The 16,798-nt window shown below is 44.7% G+C and overlaps 8 protein-coding genes across 8 annotated transcripts; 4 read left to right on the forward strand and 4 right to left on the reverse strand.

The window, feature by feature from the left end:
* Positions 1-126: 126 nt before the first annotated feature.
* Positions 127-1,995, forward strand: SJAG_03812 (hypothetical protein). Its single transcript, XM_002174907.2, has 2 exons — positions 127-259; positions 587-1,995. The coding sequence occupies exons 1-2, from the start codon at positions 239-241 to the stop codon at positions 1,535-1,537; spliced, it is 972 nt and encodes a 323-aa protein (XP_002174943.2). The 5' UTR covers positions 127-238; the 3' UTR covers positions 1,538-1,995.
* SJAG_03811 (ribose-phosphate pyrophosphokinase) lies at positions 1,986-3,559 on the forward strand. Its single transcript, XM_002174906.2, has 2 exons — positions 1,986-2,232; positions 2,316-3,559. The coding sequence occupies exons 1-2, from the start codon at positions 2,162-2,164 to the stop codon at positions 3,208-3,210; spliced, it is 966 nt and encodes a 321-aa protein (XP_002174942.1). The 5' UTR covers positions 1,986-2,161; the 3' UTR covers positions 3,211-3,559.
* Positions 2,143-4,952, reverse strand: SJAG_03810 (rab geranylgeranyltransferase alpha subunit). The gene is made up of 7 exons (XM_002174905.2): positions 4,885-4,952; positions 4,635-4,745; positions 4,446-4,573; positions 4,213-4,400; positions 3,919-4,140; positions 3,659-3,862; positions 2,143-3,526 (listed from the first exon to the last, which is right to left on the reverse strand). Exons 1-7 carry the CDS (start codon positions 4,885-4,887, stop codon positions 3,345-3,347), a joined length of 1,038 nt encoding a protein of 345 aa, XP_002174941.2. The 5' UTR covers positions 4,888-4,952; the 3' UTR covers positions 2,143-3,344.
* A 283-nt stretch (positions 4,953-5,235) lies between these two features.
* Positions 5,236-7,551, forward strand: SJAG_03809 (Cdc20/Fizzy family WD repeat protein). Its single transcript, XM_002174904.2, has one exon. It carries the CDS (start codon positions 5,312-5,314, stop codon positions 6,851-6,853), a length of 1,542 nt encoding a protein of 513 aa, XP_002174940.1. The 5' UTR covers positions 5,236-5,311; the 3' UTR covers positions 6,854-7,551.
* SJAG_06256 (hypothetical protein) lies at positions 5,830-7,621 on the reverse strand. The gene is made up of 2 exons (XM_011050704.1): positions 7,410-7,621; positions 5,830-7,366 (listed from the first exon to the last, which is right to left on the reverse strand). Exons 1-2 carry the CDS (start codon positions 7,540-7,542, stop codon positions 6,924-6,926), a joined length of 576 nt encoding a protein of 191 aa, XP_011049006.1. The 5' UTR covers positions 7,543-7,621; the 3' UTR covers positions 5,830-6,923.
* Positions 7,622-8,070: 449 nt separating this feature from the next.
* SJAG_03808 (membrane transporter) lies at positions 8,071-9,564 on the reverse strand (the record flags this gene model as incomplete). The annotated part of the gene is made up of 1 exon (XM_002174903.2): positions 8,071-9,564. A coding segment is annotated over one exon (1,494 nt), but the record flags the coding sequence as incomplete, so codon positions are not given.
* A 686-nt stretch (positions 9,565-10,250) lies between these two features.
* SJAG_05314 (phosphoglycerate mutase family protein) lies at positions 10,251-14,077 on the forward strand. The gene has a single exon (XM_002174902.2). The coding sequence runs from the start codon at positions 10,686-10,688 to the stop codon at positions 11,451-11,453; it is 768 nt and encodes a 255-aa protein (XP_002174938.1). The 5' UTR covers positions 10,251-10,685; the 3' UTR covers positions 11,454-14,077.
* SJAG_05313 (ATP-dependent DNA helicase Snf22) lies at positions 11,606-16,544 on the reverse strand (the record flags this gene model as incomplete). Its single annotated transcript, XM_002174901.2, has 2 exons — positions 11,606-14,406; positions 14,465-16,544. The coding sequence occupies 2 exons, from the start codon at positions 16,542-16,544 to the stop codon at positions 11,606-11,608; spliced, it is 4,881 nt and encodes a 1,626-aa protein (XP_002174937.2).
* Between the last annotated feature and the right edge of the window lie 254 nt (positions 16,545-16,798).

Genomic DNA, 16,798 nt, shown 5'->3' on the forward strand with positions numbered 1-16,798 from the left:
ATTGACTGCTGCACAACGCGTTAGACAGCCCTGGGGATTTTACACATCTGCTGTGCGATGCGTTAATTAGTTTTTGAGAGTGTTACTGTGTTACGGTATCCCATTTAACGAAGTAGTGTGTACTCCAACGAGCCTGGTAGGTCACATTTGTTTTACACACTGTGCCAGCACGCGTTGTCAACCTCCCGACAAGCCCGGTCAGCCTCTTCTGTCGTGTTGAAACGCTCATATTACAAGGATGAACTGGTTTTCGCGTAAGGTAAGTCGTCACTGTGGACGGAGAATGCTTAGAAGCATCCAGAGGAATTGCTGCACAAATGATACAACGGTGTTGCCGAATGGCACTGCCGACTGATGGGACAAAGGCTCAAACCGAATCAGTACAATTTGGTGTAAAATGTGGTTAGGGAATCGTCGACTGTACTTCTTTTTACACGCGATTGGATGTGTTTGTGCGTTTCTCGTTTTGATTGAATTCTGAAATCGAGTCTCGTCTTCGTACGTATCCCCCCTTTTCGCTCCCAATCGTTTCCTCTCAGTTCCTTCGTCTGTAACACGTTTCCTTTCTTTCTTATCTAACCTGCAGCGTCGAACCTTTGATTATGAAGAAGCACTGGATGACATTGCTGAGAAGTTGGAAGAATTAAAACTCGACATCCACCGGAACCGGATGCGACAGCGTCAATGGTCCTGGAAGTGGTTCTTGGGCTCGAGCACGATGTTTACGATCGTGTTTGCGGGCTGGAGCTGGCATTGTCGCTCACTGTGGGATTTGCCCGTGTGGATTGTATGGGGACTAAAGCTAAACGTATATGTACTGGGCATCTTCCTCTCATGGTCTGTCAAGGAGTGCATAACGTGGATGTTTGGCGTCATATTACGCCGGAAAAAAGCTCAGCATCGACACTGTCTTGAAGAGAAGCGTGTTCTTATTGAATCACTCAAGTCCCGAAAAGAGTACTTTGAAACACAAGCTCTGCTGGAACGCTATGCCGGAGTAGCACCGGAAACAGGGTCCACAAGAGCTAGCTTCTCAGGGGGTGCTCCAGTAGCAGTTGGTGCCGCTGACGCTGCTGCCGGTGATCCCTCCTCACAGGCGAACGCATCTTCAGAGAACGAATATCCAAAGAAATGGTATGACAAATTACTCGAAAAAATTGTCGGTGGCCCTGAACGCGACGTTCACAAGTGTGCCGCTCTCATCTGTTCCACTTGTTTCCGTCACAACGGCCTTGCTCCTCCGGACGTGGCTGCTAGTGATGTTTCATTCATATGCGCTTATTGTCGTGCTTGGAACGGTCCCGTTCCAACACTGAAAACAAATCCTCCTTCCGAACCTGTTTCAGTTCCGGCGAACGACAACAAAACACATGGTAGTAACAGCTCATCTACAAACTCTGCCGCATACCTTTCTCCTTCGTCGCACACCAATTCTGTACGTGGGTCCGTCTCTTCGGTCGCCGAAGGGGCAGCCGCCGACACACAAGACACAACGAACGCAGCGACAAGCGAAAATGCCGCCTCTGAACACAGGTGATTCTTCCTTCCATGTACATACAAAATGCTCTCCATTTCTGAACGATCGACATCTATCGGCCCCAATGATCCATATGGCCAATTGTTTTTCTCTCTTACTTACACATCTCAGTCGGCGATAAACACCTTCTCTTTATTCTTTCTCTCATTCTGCCTCAATGTCTCTTTTCCTGTCTATCTTTTCCACCTTACAATCCCGTTTCCTTCCTGTCTCTCCGCACAACCTCTCTCTCTTTCTCTTGCTTACGAATTTGCTCTACGCTGTGCTTCTTTTGTTTTCTCGTCTTCTTCAATCCATCGTAATGAGCCCTATCGTGTCTGCAACGACTGTACACCCTTCATAACTCTCTGACGCGGCAAAATTCTGTTATTTCTTCGTGTCCGCGGAACCTCCGCGGTAAGGTTTTCTTGATTAGCGCTCGTCGCTCTTTTCCTTAGTATAAAAAGTGTCACCCATCACCCTTTTCGCGCCCGTACCCTGTAGCCCCCATCCAGATTTCGACTATCCCTGTCCCCCCATCTACCCCACTGATCGCCGAGCTTAATTACCGAACACTACCACCAAACATCTACACTGGTTTTCTCCTTGCGTCTACCCACCACGACCGAGCCGACTGGATCCACCATGTCTTCCAATTCTATCAAGATTTTCACGGGAAATTCCCACCCGGATCTCGCTGAGAAGGTTGCTAAGAGGTATACGAGAGGAATGGTTTTTCAAACTTTGAAAACCGACGAGTTTTGAGCGAGTTAGTAGCTAACATGGTTTTTCGCCGCAGAATTGGGATTCCCTTGGGAAAAGTGTCAGTAGTTCAATATTCGAACCGGGAAACAGCCATTACCATTGGTGAATCGGTCCGTGATGAGGATGTTTTCATCATTCAAACGGGATGTGGTTCCATTAACGACCACTTGATGGAGCTGCTAATTATGGTGAATGCTTGTCGTTCCGCCAGTGCTCGCAGAATCACGGCCGTTATCCCCTGCTTCCCTTATGCACGTCAAGACAAGAAAGACAAGAGTCGTGCTCCCATTACGGCTCGTCTTGTCGCAAACATGCTTCAGACAGCTGGTTGCAACCATGTAATTACCATGGATCTCCACGCTTCTCAGATTCAGGGTTTCTTCAATGTTCCTGTGGATAACCTTTACGCTGAACCTTCTGTTCTGCGTTACATTCGTGAAAACATCGATACAGATACGCATCCTACTGTAATTGTTTCTCCCGATGCCGGTGGTGCCAAGCGTGCTACGGCTCTCGCCGACCGTTTGGATCTCGACTTCGCGTTGATTCACAAGGAACGTCAAAAGGCCAATGAGGTTTCACGCATGGTTTTGGTCGGTGACGTGAAAGACAAGATTGCCATCTTGGTTGATGACATGGCCGACACTTGCGGTACATTGGGCTTGGCTGCTAAGACTTTGAAGGAAAATGGTGCCAAGAGTGTGTACGCCATTGTCACTCATGGCATTCTTAGTGGAAAAGCCATTCGTGTCATTAACGAAAGTGCTTTGGAGAAGGTTGTCGTGACGAACACCATTCCCCACGAGGACAAGAAGATCCTCTGCAACAAAATTGAGACGATTGACATTTCGGGCGTTTTGGCCGAATGTATCCGTCGCATTCACCATGGCGAGAGTGTTTCTGTTTTGTTCAACATTGCTCCCGCATAAATTATTAGGTGAAGCAGCGTTTGTGCCACGCAGAGTGAGTACGCATGCGTGGATTTACGCGTCAAATTACCTTAATCATCTTTTTTTTTCTCTATTCACAATATCGTTTCGTATCTCGGTTTCGGTGTTAACATCTATACCGTTGACACCTGTTCTATCTCTTTTTGCACTTGTAGATACCGTCCCTTGCGCAGTGGGTCAATAGTTTGGAGTTTTCTTGCGAGTTGAACCCATTCTTCCTGCTCTTTTCCGTCGACGAGCTGTGGATTTATGCGTTGGAGGCTTCGACCATACTCAATGAGTAATTCACAGCACCCTGGTTGGCGATTAGTAAATGCACAAGAGGTACATACAAATAAAAAAGCAATTTTGTCTGAAAAGCTATTGGCGTTGGTGGTGTAAGGACCGTAGGTGCTGCTGTGTTGCTTTTGAACGGGCAGATACTTACATCTATTTTCCGGCTCCATTTCGTAGAGCTCATGGATGAGGTTGATTTCCTGGCGAAGCAAGTCGGCGCACTGTTCTTTGGTTGGAGGCAGTAAAAGAGCGTTCTCGTTTGGTGCATGACAGAAACCCATCAACCAGCGGTGATAGATCCAAGAACTAGAATCTTCAGGGTCGGTGAAGATTGCTTGGTGAATGGTATCGAGCTCTTCACAGATGTTAGTCGTAAATATTGCGTCTTATATCCTCGTTATCTGCGCTCACCTTGGCTGAGAAAAGTGCTTCTCAACTTCTCTCGCTGTTCTTCATCGGACTCTTCATTAAGAATTGTTTGCAGCAGTTTCGTACGGCTATGCCAAGCAGAAAAGTTGCTAAAGTCTGCTTCAATTGCTACTCGCGTATACTCCAGTTCGCGTCTTGCTAATGATGTGCCGTTTGTCTTTTCAACAGCAGCAACGACATAGCGACGATAATGCCAAGCATGAACTGGTGGTGTTAGCCATAAGTAATTAGACTAACGAGAAGCCATTTTTGGTTCTCACCACTTCTTCCACGTACAGTTTCGTTGATCCTTTATGAGGAGGTGTTCCGTTAACATAAGCTCCGATTGCCAATCCGGATAAGGAGCATTCTCTAAGGACCATCGACGATGATTGAAAAGCCAGTAGACCTTAGGATGATCCTTAAGCTTCATAGTAACATATTTCAGCTCATTATTCAGTACGTCTTGTTTTTGTGCGTCAGTCCTAATCGTTAATATAAAACTACTAACGATGTAGTTGTTTCCATACAAGTTCGGGAATATGCCATTTAACAAAATTTCACGTCTATAGTTCCATGCAGAGTATGTTTCCGGATTCCAATCAAGTAGTTCTGTGGTGAGGTCAAAGGCCTGCTTACTATAATCCTTCTTCTTTTTCTAACCAACCAAGAGCATTAGAACGGAAGAACCACTAAAACACGGGTGTTATTCAGCGTACTCGATCGAGCACATTCTCAAGCAGTGCCCTGTATTTCTTGATCTTCTCTCGTTCTTTTTTCATGCGAACTTCCGGATCCACATCTTTGACGTTTCTTCGAAGGACACCATGCTAAAACAGTTAGTAACAAAAAGGTTGAAAAGATAATTTATTAACGAGTAAGAGACCAAAAATGGCGACTTTAGTATTTTAAGGCGAGCCAAAAATGACATTCAATAAGATTGAACTATCGAAAAATTAGCAAACTTACCATCTTTAATATCCTTATAATCCTTGAGTGGTATTGCAAAACTGTTAATTGAGTGATCACTAGTTCCTTCGGTTTCTTCCTACAGGCCTTTATGGGGGACACCCTTAGGGCATGTTTTTGGTGGTGTACTCTCCTAGGGGAACTTGTTTAGCCTCCACGCAATAAATCACAAATAAAAACAGGTACTAGTTTTTTAATTGAATAATTATAAAGGAATGGAAACTCCTGCTTTATGACAGACACCACCCTGTTTTGTGCAACGCTTCTCATTCTCTTTTCGTCTTATTGAAATGACGTCACTCTAAACGCGTCGTATAACCTGCTTCTTTCGGTGCCTTTCACCTACCCAGAACCAAACGCAGGCCTCGTTCTTTTGACCGTCAATTCCTAAAATTCTTAAACTTTCGTCGGTTTTACACGTAAAACAATGCTTCATTATCACAAGGCTGCAAAAGATCCTTCTCCCGGACGAATCTGGCGTTTCACAAAAGTTTGCGTTCCTTCAAGCGTGCAAAAGCGCATTCCTAACAAGCGAAAACACACAGAACCTTCAACAACAATCTTAAACGATGTTAAAAGTATGAAACGTCAAAAATTTGACCGGTTTATCCCGTCTTTAACTAATCGCGATGCTTTTTACATAAACGAAATGACAGGTGTTGGGCTTGTCGATACGACACAGCGGTACCTAGGGAATTTATTTGAGCTTACGTTTAACACGGTGCTCTTTTATCAAACGAAGCATTTGAATTTTCCTCTAACAGCACCAGGCAACTTGCTTTCTGGTTCAGCAACTAACCACACGCCGCTTCCCAATCTATCGTTAAATGATGCTTCCTCAAACAATGTTCTTTATGAAACTTTAAACCAGCAATCCGGATCAGTTGAAACCCCCATACGTGTTTTAGACGCACCAGGTTTGCGTGACGATTTTTATATCACACCGCTAGCTTGGTCAAAGTTTGGTGAGCTTGCTGTCGCGCTTGCCAATCAGGTGTATTTATGGACTGCCGTAACTGGTCCTGTTTTATTAAAAATGGATGGTTCAAGCGACATAAGCAGTTTGGCCTACTCGGGCGATGGTTCTGTCTTAGCAGTTGCACGAATTGATGGTGCCGTTCAGCTTTGGCAAGGGGCGGCGGATCAAAAAAAACTTATATCTGAACTTTTCTTTAACGGAGATATAAGTTGTATGGCCTGGAGCCCTGTCAAGCGACTTTTATTAATTGGAGGTTGCACTGGCAAGATCTATAGCTATGTCCTGCGCAAGAACGAAGTCGTGCGTGTATCCTGTATAAAAAATGTTCACGCTGAACAAGTTTGTGGTCTGTGTTGGAACCATGATGGTACAATGTTCGCGAGTGGCGGAAATGATAATCGTGTCGCTGTGTTTGATGCCAGAACACCTACGGTGCCGCAATTTGTATGGTTTCACAAGGCAGCAATCAAGGCGCTTTCCTTTTGTCCTTGGCAAAAATCAATTCTGGCCGTTGGCACAGGTTCCAGTGATCAAAGCTTGTATTTCTATGATACTTTTCGGGGTAACGAAGTCGCGCGCAAGTTCTGCGGCTCTCAAATCACAGCTACTTTATGGTCACGACGTTACCGTGAGATTTGTGTTGCTTTAGGCTATTCGGATCGGCCGGAACAGCGTTCTCTTGTCGTATATCGTTGGCCTCAATTAACGCCCGTGTTTGGAATGTCTACGTCAAAACACAGAGATGCCCGGAGGGTTCGAACAGTTATGGCTGTTGATACTCATTGTCGAGTTGGAGGCACGTGGAAAGAAGGCGAATACATTATCGTTGCAAACAGCGATGAAACCGTGAAGTTCTACAAAATTTGGGGGGAGCACGACAATGTGCACCATAATGAAAAGGCCACAATCCAAACAGGTATTTTCGGTAGTGACATTGTCGAAATGCTTGAGGATATTCCGGAAAAATGTTTGATGTCTGCCATTCGGTAATGGGTGTCTTTTCAAATAAAACCCGCTTCCCCTCATGTAAAGATTTGGTTCCCTAATATTTACACCGGTATCATTCTCTAAATTTCGACATAGGAAATGTTGGTGGACTGCTGAGGGAGAATCTGTCTTCTTTTAAATTGGCCATCTCAACGTTCTCGAGAGTATGTCTAAAGAGCAAACCCTCATTATCAACATCATAGTGGCATATACCACACCAGCATGTTTCGGCTGTAATATCCCACTCAAATTTGATGGTTAAACGGGCCGCTGTTCGGCTTAATTGGTTCACTTCGCTGGACAACAGTTGCAATACTTGTTGATTATGGTTTCCAAACAGAATGTTGACTAACCATTTTACAGACAGAAAGAAGAACTCATATTTTTTAACTCCATGAATCACAGGAATGCTGTGAGAATGCGGAAAAATGGACAATTGAATGTCTCTGTGCAGGATTTCATGAGGAAGCGATTTCTGTAAGGAATAGGGAAACTCTTGTAGGATTAAATCAATCGCTGAAATGAGTTACTGAATTCGGTATGTTCTAATGCTACTTACTTCTTCCCCTCGCTATAAAACCTTCATCTACAGGCCCTTGGTGAATGGCGGCGCATCTTCCCCAGCGGAAAGATTTCCAAAGGTTGCTCCTGCAATAAAACGATCTTAAACCTAAACTCTTAACTATTATCATCAAAGTGTGATAGTGCCAAATTTCTAGACTATTAATGATTTATTTATGCAAGTGAGTGAATTGTGTCTATCGCTCATGCGATTTGCACATGATGGTATAGTGAAGTCAGTATGTCAGCAACACACGTAAATAGCCAAGCGATCAATTGTGAAACCGAAGAAATAGGCAAGTATATTATATTGATTTTGTAAATAACAGTCTCATTATCAAACGGACCCTTACAGTACTTATCATGACCGTGGACATTGAGTGACGAGAACCGCTCAAATTCAAATTTATTTTTAAATTCTTTTTATTAAATTATGGGCTTATTGAGGGACTTTTCTTGGAATTTAGTATGTAAAACAAAACTGTAAATTCAAAGACCAGAGACGGGGATATAAATTATATGATAGCGACAAGCGAAAATAATATCACAGGAACCTTCAATGGAATAGAGGTTTGAGGAATAAACAGGAAAAAAGACATTATTTTGTGAGGAGACAAGAAAGAACACTGATGTTCATAATAGTAGTTTATGTGCAACAATTAAACACTGTTACCTTGTTTTGCTGCACCGCAAAGTCTACTGCGTGCGCGGATAGCTTGACCCTTAAAGTAAAGGACATTAATAAGAACAATAAGAGGAAGAGAGCAGAAACCAACAACGGCAGTTGCCCAATGAACATTCATACGGGCAAACATCAAAGCACTTAAATGTGTAAAACCAGCAGCACCGAGATTAGATGGAAGCTCAAAAGCGGCCACTGCCGAGGCGGACACAGAAGGATAGGAATCGGTAATGTAAAGAAGCATTACTTGCCAAATGTGATAGTCGGCGATGTTGAAAAACGTCAGACCAATCAATGGAACAATCCAGTGAATGTAACTTTGGGAGCAGAAAGCAAACATAAAGATACCGATGGGGAAGAGCCAAATGTAGACAAGGGAAACCTTAAGACGAGCTTCTGGTCTAGCAACACCGTTGTTTGCTTGTTTGTCGCGACTGTAGATGCGAGAGTGCAAAGGTTCAAAAAAGAGCAGAATGATACAAGCGGGAATGGCAGCCAAATAGGTGAAGGAAGCCGAAAGATCAGCCATTTTGTAAATGTTGACAAAGACAGGCCAAATTGCGGCAAGGAAGAAATAGAGAAGGCCGTTAACGAAGCCATTGTAGATACCGAGGGCAGCAACAATAGGTTCTGTAAAGAAAATCTTGATAGCGTTGGTAAAAACAAAGACGGTTTTATCAGCAAACTTTCTTGCTGTCATGCGAGGGATGAAATCCGTATTTCCACCGCGTTTCTTCTCGTACTTGGAAATGATGATACTTGGAAGGGTTTCGGGCATAAGAGAAAAGACGACAAGGTAGGCTCCGGAAACAATCACGTTAATCCAATAAAGCCATTGCCATCCCAACTTCTTGTCATTCACGAGAGCAACACCCTCAGGCGAACCAAATGTCGAGAGCGAACACATGAAGATAAAAATGTACATTCCCCAATGAGATTCATCATCATCAAAAAGGTCTGCCACACCTCCTGCCACATTTCCAAGAGCGGTTGATCCACATATTCCGAGGATGAACATAGAGATGACCAGTTGAGCGTAATTCCGAGCAAGTGCACAGGAAACATTAAAACACAGATAGAAAACCATTGTACCAACGTATACCCATTTGCGACCAGCCAAATCAGAGAACGGACCCAGAAACAAAGGACCAAGACTAACACCCAAGATAAACATACTTTGGCCAAGAATAGACACTTGTGAAGTAAGGTTCCATTTTGCTTGAAGCGAGTACTGAATATCGGGATAAGCATTCGGTGTCAGGAAGATAAAACATTGTAGCGAACATGTTAAGCATGTTAAGAATATTTTTTTCCAGAAGGGCCACTTTTTAGGATGAGCAGGATGATTCTCCAGAGGATCGGTTTCATTATAAACCCTTTGGACAGATAATTCATCTTTCGTCTTCACCGAAGACACAGTATCCGAGTCTTTTACGGCATTAGACACTTCGGAAGAGAAGTTTTCTGAATACTATAGTGAATTGTTAGACATGATTTTTAAAACATTATCGACTATAAGCCAAGTCGAAATAAATAATCAGCAAAAAAAAAAAAAATAAATAAATAAAAATCATAAAAAAATCAAGAAAAAACAAAAGTACGGACAATATATTTTTCCTTTTTTTTTTTCAATTTTTTCCTTGATTTTTTTTATAATTGTTTATTTCGCCCATATTATACTTACTGCTTCAGGCCCCTGGTAATTGGCATCCCGTAACTTAGTTTGCTGTGCTGCTTCGCGTTCCATGCTCGTTAAACCACTTAGCGATGCTGTAATGAGTTTGTGCCTTGAATTCGGAAAGCCGGAGACTGTTGCCCCTCGGAACGCCGGCAGACGCTCTCGTATTTATACTAACGGATGAACCTGCCGCGGGTAGCGTTAGTTTGCGCCAAAGCAAATCTAGATTCAAAAAAAGTCTCATTCTCAGGGAGAGTCGTAGACATGTTTTCGCACTGGACTGTCATTCGTTCGTTACGCAGTATGCTGCGCGCGCTTCCTTCTTTCGTCCCCTATTCCGGGAAGATGGAAGATGAGATATACGGAAGCAGGCCGGATATCCGATCTCTCCAATCAAATACTAGTTAAAAACGTAAGCCCCGAAGCTTAACCTTAATTCCATGACGTCAACATGAACAAGGAAGAGTATATAAAGACGGAATGTCAGCAATTGTCCTCTCCCTCTACCACTACCTACTAATTTGCAAGACAATGTGTAGTATAATTATATAAAGTTACACCGGGGCTTGAATTGTAACAGTAAGAATTTGCAAAGAATGAAAACGACTGGGTGCTCGCCAGGAATCGGTAACTTAAACGAGCTTGGAAATGAACAATAAGTCAATATTAAGCGATGAACAGGAGTTAATTAAATGGGACGAATACTGTTTAAACAGAAGAAGTAATACCTCCGAAGTTAAGGAGCTCTTTTAAATACAGTTTACGTGCCGCAAAAACGTGTCAGCGTCCTTGCGCCATCCGAAATGTCAATCAAAATCACTGGATGTATTATTAAGCATCAGGCAGGCATTCGCACGGTGACGTGATTCAATAACCACAAGACCGCACCCTTTGCACTTGAAACGACGAGCAGTATGGCGGAAAATTCAGATACGGCAGTTGCCGAGACCGACGATTCCCAAGGACGGTCACCGTCTTACGCGATCTTGCTTGTTCGCCATGCGGAAACAGAGCATAACGTAAAGGGCATACGTGCAGGATCTGGGATTGACAGCGAACTCACCGTTCACGGAGCAAACCAAGCCCAGGCCCTAGCGAGTAGTCTACAACACCGCAATGTCATCGCTGTGTATTCATCCCCAATGAAACGTGCAATACGGACAGCGAAGCCTGTTGCTGACGCATGTAATGCGCCCTTAAACATTAAAGACTGCTTAAGGGAGAAACACCTAGGTACACTGGAGGGCGTATCATTCCGCGAATCTACATCTTCACGGTCACTGGATTCACATTTCAAAGTTGAAGGCTTAGAGTCGCGGTCACAGCTCCTTGAACGTGCTCAGCAGTTTACTTCGCTGCTTTTTGAGCATATTACGTCTCTTGAGCGAGATATTAGTGCGGAGTCAGATGTGCCGTCGCTAGTCATAGTTTCACATGGTCTGTTTCTCCCGTTCTTGCTGCGAGCTATCTTGGCAAAATTACGTTCTCCGCTGCCAGGTAAAGTCTCTCCATGGTTAAATGCTTCCTACACGAACATAACAGTGTTCAATGACCACTCTGCGCTGGTAGAAATGAACAGGTCTAACCACCTAAGAAAAGTCAAACGGACTCGACGCATTGGTTCCAGCAAGCACGATCCCAGACAAACAACTCTCCAGTTCTGCCGGAAGCTGGATGACTAATGGATGAAATTTCGGCTTAAAAATACGACTTACGGAGGCCGCTTTGTCTTTACTGGACAACAGATCAATCATTTTGGTGATTTTTGATTCTTAACAAAAAAAGTACAATCTATGTTTTATTGCTACATATTCGGAAAATCAAATCCTTTTGATCATTCCCGATACTCGTCCTCATCTTCTGCAGCCTGTCCCATTTCAGCATCGTCATTGTCGTCATAATCCCCGTCAACCGCTGCGGAGCCATAATCCGAGCCTTGCAGCAACTGCCGTTGAGATTCTTCGAGATGTTGCTCTCGTAGTTGTAACTCTTCTGCCTCATAAGTTTTGAGAGCATTCCGTTCGATCAGGTCGTTAATTTTTTGACGCATCACTTCCTCCATACGATTGGCGTCATTGTACACCTCAGAGTGCTCTTCATTATAAGTGCGTGCGTTACTAAACATTAACATGAAGTCGTCAACCAACTCTTGGAGGTTCCTATACCGAAGACTGCTAATCTTCCGTTTAATTTTATCGAGTGAGATGGGGTTTTTAATGATGACATAGTAGTCCGGGTACAGCTTTTTGCTGGGAATGTGAAGGAATAGAGCATTGATGGGCCGTCCGTCAGTGTCTTGTAGATTGTAGACGGCCTGGTATAGCTCCATCGCGCATCGCTTCAATGCCGCTCGGAGACATTCCTGTTCAATGTCTGCCTTCGACATTGTGTGGTAATTCGGTGAAGCAAAGTCGTCATCATCCTCATCATAAGCACTCGTACCCCGAGTGTGCCGTTTCCTTAAACGCTTGCTTCGTTCAGAATACAGATAATCCTCCTCATTTAATTCCTCCAAGGTGGGCTCAGCATAACTGATTGATGCCCGACGACGTTTATGGTTCATAAGAATAGCACGGTTTTCTTCTTCTGCAGCAGCGGCTGCTAGAGTATCAACATCAACACGATAAATTTCAGGCAGTTCATCTTCTGAAAGCAGACGAGGTAATGGTTTGCCCTTGCCATAAGCATCTTCTTGTTGACGTTGCTGATCAATCTCACGGAATATTTTCAGCTCCTCTTCGTTTCTGGAGATAAGTTCATTAAGCTCATCATCCTCAAACTTTCCATGATTTTCGTTCGCTTGATCATCCCCGTTCTCGTGTTCCAAAAGTGAACGAAGGAATGCTTCACGCTCCTCCGGCGTAGACTTATTGTCAAACTTTCCGGCTTGGATAACCTTGCCGTCCAAATCGAGCTTGTACTGCGCACGAGCAAGAATATTTTCCTCAATTGACTTATCAGTAATGAGACGGAGAATACGAACCTCTTTCGTTTGTCCGATTCGGTGAGCACGGTCTTGAGCTTGAAGATCTTGATGAGGGTTCCAATCGGTATCAAAAATAATGACGGTATCAGCAGTTTGCAGATTCAAACCAAGACCTCCTGCCCGAGTACTAAGAAGAAACACATAGATATCAGAATTGCGATCGTTAAAATCAGCTAGCAAGGCCGAACGATCTTCGGCTTTTGTAGAACCATCTAACCGAAGGTATTTCCAGTTTCTGTAGCGTAAGTAATCTTCCATAATACTCATGATTTGTGTCATCTGGAAGAAAATTAACGTCCTATGACCAGTTCTAAAAAGTTTTGGCAGTACCCTATCGAGTAGTTCGAACTTTCCAGCAGCACGCCAAAGCAGGTCGTAGTTGGTGCCTTCAGGATCGATAGCCTGCTCTACTTCCTCGAAAACGAATGGATGATTGCAGATCTTTTTAAGTTGCATAACGGTATTTTGTAGACCTTTCATGCCCGTGCGACCCTTCTCACCATCGGCAACAAACAAAATTCCATGTTTTTTCATTTGCTGATACAAACGGAGTTGCAGTGCCGAGAGTGGACACTTGATGACCTTTTCAATCTTGTCTGGTAACTCTTTTTCAACATCTTTCTTCAACCGCCGAAGCAAGAAAGGCCGAAGCACTTTATGGAGACGCTTGATGACCAGCAGCGACTCTTCTTCGGACAATTCCATCTTGTCTTGGCCACCCGCATTAGCGAACGGAGTATTAAACCACTCATCAAAACTCTTGATGGAGTTGAAGATTTTTGGAAGAACGAAATTCAGTAGAGCCCAAAGCTCAGGCAAGTTATTTTGCAGAGGCGTTCCTGTAAGGATGAGGCGGTATCGAGAATAATAATATGTCGTCAATGTGTTTGTCAGTTTGGACTGTGTGTTTTTCATACGATGACCCTCATCAATAATCATGTGCAGCCAGCGAACTTTAGACAGCACCGGCCGATCTTTGATTACATATTCAAATGTTGTCAACAGCACCTGAAAATCGCCTGACCTGACTCGTGCCTGTAACGATTTCCGCACCTGGGGAGGTCCCTTGTAAGCGATAATTTTAACGGACGGGGCCCACTTTTCAAACTCCAAGCTCCAATTTGTTAAAGTAGACAAGGGGACGATAATGAGAAAAGGCCCCTGCTCGTTTTTCCTTTCCAATAAGTACGTAATGAAGGATATTGTTTGAATGGTTTTACCCAAACCCATCTCATCGGCTAAAATACCGTTGAGATTATTGTTATAAAGGGAAAGCATCCATTGAAGGCCCTTTAACTGGTATTCTTTCAATGTTCCACCCACCAAAATGTCTGGTTGCGTAACTTCCTCCTTTATACGATGTGCAACCTGATAGTAATTCAGATGTTCATCCACGTCATCATGTTCCTTTTCCCCTCCAGCTTCTGGCATATTATCATTGTCTTTTGTAGAGGCGGAGGTGGTACTGCCGGCAGTACTTCCGTCATGAATGTAACTTTGCTGTTCACGGACAGCTTTGGTGAGCGATGATAAGTACGCATCTGTTTGTCGCAACAAGTGAGTAATACGCGTATCCTTCGCTTGGTCAATGAGCTCCAGGTATGCTGCTTCATCATCGGCCGCGAAGCGCTTGGAGACGTTGCCGAGCACTGCGCTCAATACGCTTTTGCTCTTCTTTTTCAGCGTGAGCATGAAAGTTCATCACACTCTTGTTTAAACGCTGACGTCTCTGAGCGACAGAATTAGCATGTTCAATGATACCTTGACCACGGGCAAGGATTGACTGTAATTGAGAGAGGAGTTTTTCTTTTTTCCGTTCGGCAAACTCTTGTTTTTGTTGAAGGCAGAGAGATTCCGTAAGACGTGCCTCACGTAACGATTGATGTTTCAGACTTCGGAAAATGTTTCGCAAATTCGAGCCTGCAAGAGTTCCCGTGTACGGAACTGTTTTTCCAACCTCATCACGAAGAGCTTTTTGTTTGGCTAACAAACGCAAGGAACAAAGTTCAATCCTCTCGTTAATCGAGAGTCTTTTATCCATGTCTGAGCCCTTCACAACTCTTGCTTCTAATTCTTGTATACGATTTTGCATAGACAGAGCAATGCTCTCCTCCACGCGTTCATAAACAGTGTCCCAAATCAAGGGTGGAGGCAATAAAGAAGGAATTATTAGACGGTTGTCTTTTGAATTGAAAGCCGCATATGTAATCGGCTTAGACACATAAGAGTTAGGATCGACGCATGACGAGAAGGATTTGCTCTCAAGTTCAGTGGTAGGGGAAGGTGCCGCTACTGATGATGATGCATTGACAGCAGCCGGCCCAAAAGAGATGCGCGCACCGGATACCACCGAAGCTGCGGGAGTATCAATTTTCGACATATACGCGCCTGTGGAATTGGCCTGAGCGGAGGGAGTCGATTTGCCAGCAGATGGAGGCACCGCGGGTGTCGACGAAGATGAAGCGGGAATTGTGGATGGAACAGCTGTAGTATGAGTCGCATTTTGTGCGTCACGAACGAGTGGATAAGCAGAAGCGTCTGGGACAACGCCTCCTGCAACCAATGCTGCAGCTCGGGCGCGGTCCACTGAGACTTGGGGATTAACAGCCGCCGCGGAAGCTTGCTGGGATGCAGCAACTTTGTTGGCAGCATCAGCGTTGGACCGCATAGCATTGGGATGACAGAGAACATTACCGAAAATAGCCTGTTGAAGGTTGGGAGGGATGGGAAGATTGGCTGCAATGTACTTGAAGGCAAGAATTTGATTTTTCAATGCAAGCACCTGAGCTGGAGTAAAGGACGAAGTGCTTGAATGGTTGCCTCCGGGGGTCGGCAGACTAGCTGCTGGAGCAGAAGGCACACTAGGCTTGGGAGACTGCCATTGCGATGCCGCGGGAGAAATGTGAGTCGAAGAGAGATGAGGAGAGGCACCACTAGGTACAGGCGACTGCTGTACATGATGTCCGCTGCCGCCTGCAGAAGGTGACGATGCGTTAAACGGTCGTCCACCACTGTACATGGGGCGCGAAACCTTTGGGTATTCTGCGGACCCATCCATTCCGGGGTACGGACCATTGTTGACTACCCCTGGAGCCATGCCCTGAGAACTACCAACAGTAGCAGCAGTCGCAGATGCATTACCTGGACCCAGGGAATCGGTTCCAGCGTCTCTGGTTATGTCTCGGTCTTCCACAACACCATCAGGAATGCGACTCTGTTGGCCCTGGCCATAGGAAAAGGCAGGTGTCGTTTTGGAGCCTGTCGCCATATCTCCCCTAACGTTCATATTCACTGAAGCGACATTTTGGCCATGCGGCCTGTTTACAGAAACATTTTGGACATTGTTTATACTCGTAGCAAGATTCGTTGCGGGAGCACCCGCTCGTAGGCCATTTGAACTGCCTGTCAAATCTTGCCCCTTCATAGAATTCGCAGTATTCATGCTCATTGTGTCTGGTGACGATGTTTTCTGGTCTGCAGCATTCCATGCCGAAGCATTGTATGTCCCGTTCTGTTTGTACGAGCCTCCTGACCCCATTTGTCCTCCTTGGACATTCTGTCCAACTCCATTACCAGCTCCAGCAGCAGCGGCTGCTCGAGCCTGTTGCATTCGCATAAACTGTGTCTGCTGGACCATCCGTAGGATCCCGGTCAGCTGTAGAAACTCATTGTTGTTCCTCTCTGCAGGTCCTTGCATCCGTAGATACTGCCATCGTTCATAGATCGCCTGGAGATTTTCGTTTGTTAATCCCTTCAGGTATGCGGGATTCACATGCGGTAAAGACATGTGCCTTGACAAAAAAAGGAACCAAACCGCAAATTCACGTTGCGTCACGCAGGAAATGTGCGCTAGAATTCAAAATTATCCGACTTTCCTGGTCGCTGCAGTTCCTGGTGCTGCTAGCTAGCTCGCTAGTAGAGACGCCAATGGTTGGAATTATCACCGAGCTCGATCAGCGACTTTGTATGAATCAAACGAGCGCTTTGATCCAACACAAACGAATGGTAAAGAAATCCGTGTATATCGCAGAGTTCGTGTTT

Source organism: Schizosaccharomyces japonicus (genome assembly GCF_000149845.2).
Source record: "Schizosaccharomyces japonicus yFS275 unplaced genomic scaffold supercont5.2, whole genome shotgun sequence".
NCBI classification, from domain to species: Eukaryota; Fungi; Ascomycota; class Schizosaccharomycetes; order Schizosaccharomycetales; family Schizosaccharomycetaceae; genus Schizosaccharomyces; species Schizosaccharomyces japonicus.